The sequence below is a fragment of the Sus scrofa genome, unplaced genomic scaffold, assembly GCF_000003025.6.
Source record: "Sus scrofa isolate TJ Tabasco breed Duroc unplaced genomic scaffold, Sscrofa11.1 Contig2418, whole genome shotgun sequence".
Lineage (NCBI taxonomy): Eukaryota > Metazoa > Chordata > Mammalia > Artiodactyla > Suidae > Sus > Sus scrofa.
This window is the reverse complement of record NW_018085087.1, coordinates 8,651-13,464: the sequence shown is the minus strand read 5'-3', so window position 1 is coordinate 13,464 and position 4,814 is coordinate 8,651. Positions and strand designations below refer to the sequence as shown.

The window sequence follows — 4,814 nt, the reverse complement described above, 5'->3', positions numbered from 1 at the left end:
GAGATCCATGGCAAGTGTTCCTTGCCAAGCGGGCCTTCCTATGCCCCAGACACTCCTTCCTCTGGAGATGGGTTAGTAGAGGCTCTGCCTTCTTTGTTCTCTATGTGTTTTTTTTGAGTTGGTTACATAGAGATCATTCATTATTTTACTATTTTAAACACACTGCTCAGTGGCATTAGGGACATTCAGGATGTTGCCCAGCCAGCAACACCATCCATCTCCCTAAAGGGAAACCTTTGTCTCAGATGAACACTAACTACCCATGCCTCCCTCCTCCAGGCCTTGGGCTAAATGCCCATTCCTCCCTCCCTGGGCTATGAATCTGACCCCTCGAGGTTCTGAATATAAGTGGGAGCATATGCTATGGGCTTATTTCCCTCAGCAGAACTAGTCTTTAAGGCTCATCCCTCCTGCAGCCTGGGACAGAATCTCCTTCCATTCTAAGACTGAAAAGTACTCCACTGAACCGAGAGACCACACTTTGTCTATCCCTTCATCCATGGATGGAGATTTGGGTGCTTCCATGTCTCTGCTCTCACGAATTATGCTGATATGAGCATGGGTGCACAAGAAGCTGTTCAAGTCCCTGCCTTTCCTGTTGTGTAGAAATAGCCAGAAGAGAAATTGCTGGATCATTCGGTAAGTCTAGGTTTTTTGAAGAATGATTGTTCTTCACGGTGGCTGTACCAGTTTCTAGTCCCACCAGCAAAGCTCAAGAGTCCCAGTGCTCCACATCCATTGGCCAACACTTGCTATTTCCTGTTTTGATTTCTTTTGTCTTATATTAGCCAACCTCTTGAGTTTAGGTTGTATTTTGTTGGGTCTAAGATCTTTTTTGCCAGGTCGAGTGAAAAGATAACAGAAGACTCTGACACAGATACCGAAGATAAAGAGACCAATGCAACCGTTCATGTAACTAGAACTCAACCTGTAAAACACAGTCCTTTGTTTTCCTCACATTTGGCTTTTCCTTCTATGGCTATTGAGCTACTTCCCTGGGCCAGGCTTGGGCTCCTCTCACATCTGCTAAGGGTCATGTTGAATGAATTACTTTTATGCCCACAACATACAAGTGTATTTACAGACCAGAATCCGCCCTCCATTGCTTCACTTGAATGAAGTCTTTCTTCTTCTCTCAAAAAATCATCCCCAACCAATATCTACTGAAAGGCCAAATATCCATAAAAGAAACAATCCAAGGTTGTGAACACAGTGTTGAGCAAAAGAAGCCAGTCACACTCAGACGCCTACTGTGTGATTCCTGTCTTCAACAGCAGGCAGAGGTGAACTCTGTTTGGGCTGCATTCTGAGCTGGAAAAGTCTCAGGACAAATAAGGAAGAGGTGATACTATGTCTCCTCAGCCGAGCACTGGCTGTGTGGGTACTGGCCCCGGGGTGACTGACTGAGCTCTCTACTTAGATTAGGGGCTGTTTTCTATCAATATGTGGTTCTTCATGATACAAATAGCTTTCCAAACCCACAACCCCTCTCAGCATATAGACCCCGCCCCCAGTTCATTTCATGTCCCTGATTATATTATACAGACAAGTTTCTCGCAATGGGCTGTTTGTACTTGATATATGGTGATGGTCTTTCTTCTGGTCACATTTTGCTTTTCATCACCAACTAGTGTGGCCATCATGAAAAAGACTAAAAATATCCAAACGTTGGAGAAGATATGGAGAACCTGGGAGGGTCACCCATTGCTGGTGGGAATGTAAAATGGTGCAGCCACGCAGGGAAACAGTTTCCAGCTTTCTCAAAAGTTCAACTTCCACTTGCCACATGACCCACTCATCCCTGCTCTGGGTGTCCACATGTGAGACATGAGAACATGGGCGCAGCCCATGTTTTATTAAAGTCTGTTTATAGCAGCATTGTTCACAACAGCCAAAACTTGGAACCAATCCAAATGTCCAAACACTGAGGAATGAATCACCAAACGGTGGTCCAGCCATACAACTGAATGCTCCTCTGCAGACACAGCAACAAAGCACTCACATGCTCCAAAATGGATGGACCTTGAGAAGAGTCAGACACAACATCCCACACTGTGGACGCTGCCATTACATTGTGAATGTTGGCACAGAGCTCCCTTGTGTGGAATGAGCATAAATGATGGTCACCAAGCCCTCTGGGGGGACTGGCAGTTGTTTCCCCATTTTTCCATAGTCCCCGCAGTGCTGACCCTCTCTGCGACTAAATGTTTATGGCCAGTCTCAATGAGATGTTTGCACAAATGCCCCAAAGTGGAACTGCCTGTTTGAAGGTCTTTGCACTGTAGGGCTTCAGTCCATAATGCCAGCTGGCCCCTCACATCTTTGCGTGGCCTGCGCCCCTCCCTCCACATCCCCTCATGCCCCCACAGAGGTCTCTTTCCCCAGGTAACAGGCCTTCTCTCCAGCAAAGCACCTGCCTCTGAGCAAAGCACCTCCCTCTGAGCAAAGCACCTCCCTCTCCGCAGAGCACTTACCCCACAGGAGAGCGCTGCTCACACCGGGGACTTGTTCCAAGTACCAGGTTCCCCTCTCCTGATGTCCTGTGTTCCTTTTCAGTTCCCCTTGGAGTGCGTCCACTTCGCCCTTATTTAATGGACGCCTGAAACTTCAGCTGATGGGATTCGTGGTGGCCACTGTGGGATGGGTCCTCGGAACCACATCCATGGCTCTGGCCGAGTGGCGAGTGTGGTACGTCAACAGCACCTCGCTCTTATCCTCCCACCTAGCCTGCGTGGGAGTGTGGAGAGCCTGCATCTTCCATCAAGGCAACGGCCTCGACCGTGCCATCGGATGTCAGGGTTACAGCTACTTTGATCCTTATGTCCCAATGGATATCCATGTTGCTCAAATACTCCTGCCGCTCGCCACCGTTCTAGGGCTTTTCAGCAAAGCTGCCATCATCTTTGCGCTTAAGAACATGTACCTGAGCAAAGTGCAGAAGACCTGTGATGCATCTGCTGTTGCAGGAATGCTGAGCATAGCTGCTAGTTTCTGTATCCTAGCTGCTGTGGTCTGGAACCAACTGTCCATCCAGACCGAAGAGGGAATTGCCTTCCCACCATCTTTCAATCTACCCTTCAAGCCGGACTCCCAGGAAGTCGGTGGGGCTGCTCTCATGGCCTTTCTTGGTTCCTGCGGGCTCTTTTTCGGGGGGTTGGCTTACTTCTCTTACAAATACCCACTAGACAGCCGAGTGTATCCTACAACTTCAGATACATAAATTCCTCATTGCATTAGGCTTTCTAAACCCCAAATTACCAGAGTTCATTTGAAGTGTTACATCAGGATGCTGTGTCACTTAGTTGTAAAGACCATCACAAATGTAGTTTGGGGCAGATAATGGCTGTTACCCTTTGTGGCTGCATTCGGTTCCCTCGTTGCCTAGTTGAACAAAGAAAATGCCATTAAAAAAATCTTACCTACTTGCCAGTTGGTCTTATTGGATCTGCATTTTAATGACTGTCAAATCTTCCATATTCGCAAACTGGTGTGGATATAAGTTTCAGAGAGTCTCACGTTTCCCTCTTAAACTTCTGCTAAAAAACACCCAATCTTCTTTCCTACAGCCTGGTAATCACCTGTATCATGTAAGACTGTCCAAGATGTGCACAGGTACATGGAACCACTCCCCCAATTTACTACCAGACTCAAAAGCTATCAAGATTCTGCAACACTAGCTTTATCTCTCCCTTCCCCTGTTTCATTATTTTTTGTTTTTTTTTTTAGGGCTACACCTACAGCATATGGCTAGGGGTCAAACCAGAGCTGTAGCTGCAGGTCTACACCAGAGCTTGCAGCAACACTGGATCCTTAACCCATTGAACAAGGGCAGGGGTCGAACCCACATCATCATGGACACTATTACAGATTCTTTACCTGGTGAGCCACACTGGGAACTCCTTCCCCTCTTTGAAACTCTTTTTCTTTTTCCATGGGATTTTAAAGCAAACCCCAGGCATCAGGCCCCCTGATATCCCCCAACAGTGATTCAATACTACTAACAAATGGGCATTTCCTCACAGAACCATATTCTACCTTAAAAACATTAAAAATCATTCCTTGTGATCAAATACTTAGAATTTTTTAATGCCTCAGAAATATCTCTGCTTCTGTTTTTTTCCACACAAGGCACTCAGTCTGCCTCTCAGCTCTTCTGCTTTGGCTTTTAGGGCCACACTTGTGGCATATGGGAGTTCCCAGGCTAGGGGTCTAATCAGAGGTACAGCTGCCGGCCTATGGCACAGTTACAGCAATGCTGGATCTTTAACCCACTGAGCGAGTCCAGGGAACAAACCGTAACCTCATGGTTCCTGGTCAAATTCATTTCTGCTGCACCACAACGTGACATCCTGCCTCTGAGGCCTTCATATAAAGCATTCTGCCTACTACACCCTCCCTGCCCTTTAAGAAATGGACTCTGACTCAAAAGTGGCTCAACTGTTCTTGCTTTAAATGTGTTCCTTCTCGAGGCTTCACTTTCTTTAAGGGCCGAGAGCGGGCAGCAAGGGGAGTACTTTACAGTCTAGGTCAGCTCTTTGAGAGTATGTCAGAGGTGGCACCCTGTACTTCATCCTGAGTGCATGCCACCAGGCAGCACACATGAAGAGTCCTTTTTCGTGATGCTAAGATGGATGAATGGAGCACGAGAGAATAGCTGGGTCCCTTTCCTACATTTCAGCACACCTCCAGCTCGTTTCATCTATTGATCTCCAGGGTTGACCCCTCATGTGGAAGATGGGAGTAACTTGCCTTTCACCTTCTCTCGGGCACAGGCATGCTCTGCTTCCCAGTGCCTCATCCCCTTGTGCTACTCA

The 4,814-nt window shown here is 47.3% G+C and overlaps 1 protein-coding gene across 1 annotated transcript; it reads left to right on the top strand.

Moving 5' to 3' along the window:
- The first annotated feature begins 2,299 nt into the window (after positions 1-2,299).
- Positions 2,300-3,220, top strand: LOC102167259 (claudin-34). The gene is made up of 2 exons (XM_021081827.1): positions 2,300-2,385; positions 2,557-3,220. Exons 1-2 carry the CDS (start codon positions 2,300-2,302, stop codon positions 3,218-3,220), a joined length of 750 nt encoding a protein of 249 aa, XP_020937486.1.
- The last annotated feature ends 1,594 nt before the right edge of the window (positions 3,221-4,814 follow it).

Coding starts and splice junctions, on each gene's coding strand:
- LOC102167259 (XM_021081827.1), top strand. CDS start 2,300: ATGCCAGCTGGCCCCTCACATCTTTGCGTGGCCTGCGCCCCTCCCTCC. Junction 2,386..2,556: donor ACAGAGGTCTCTTTCCCCAG/GTAACAGGCCTT, acceptor GTTCCTTTTCAG/TTCCCCTTGGAGTGCGTCCA.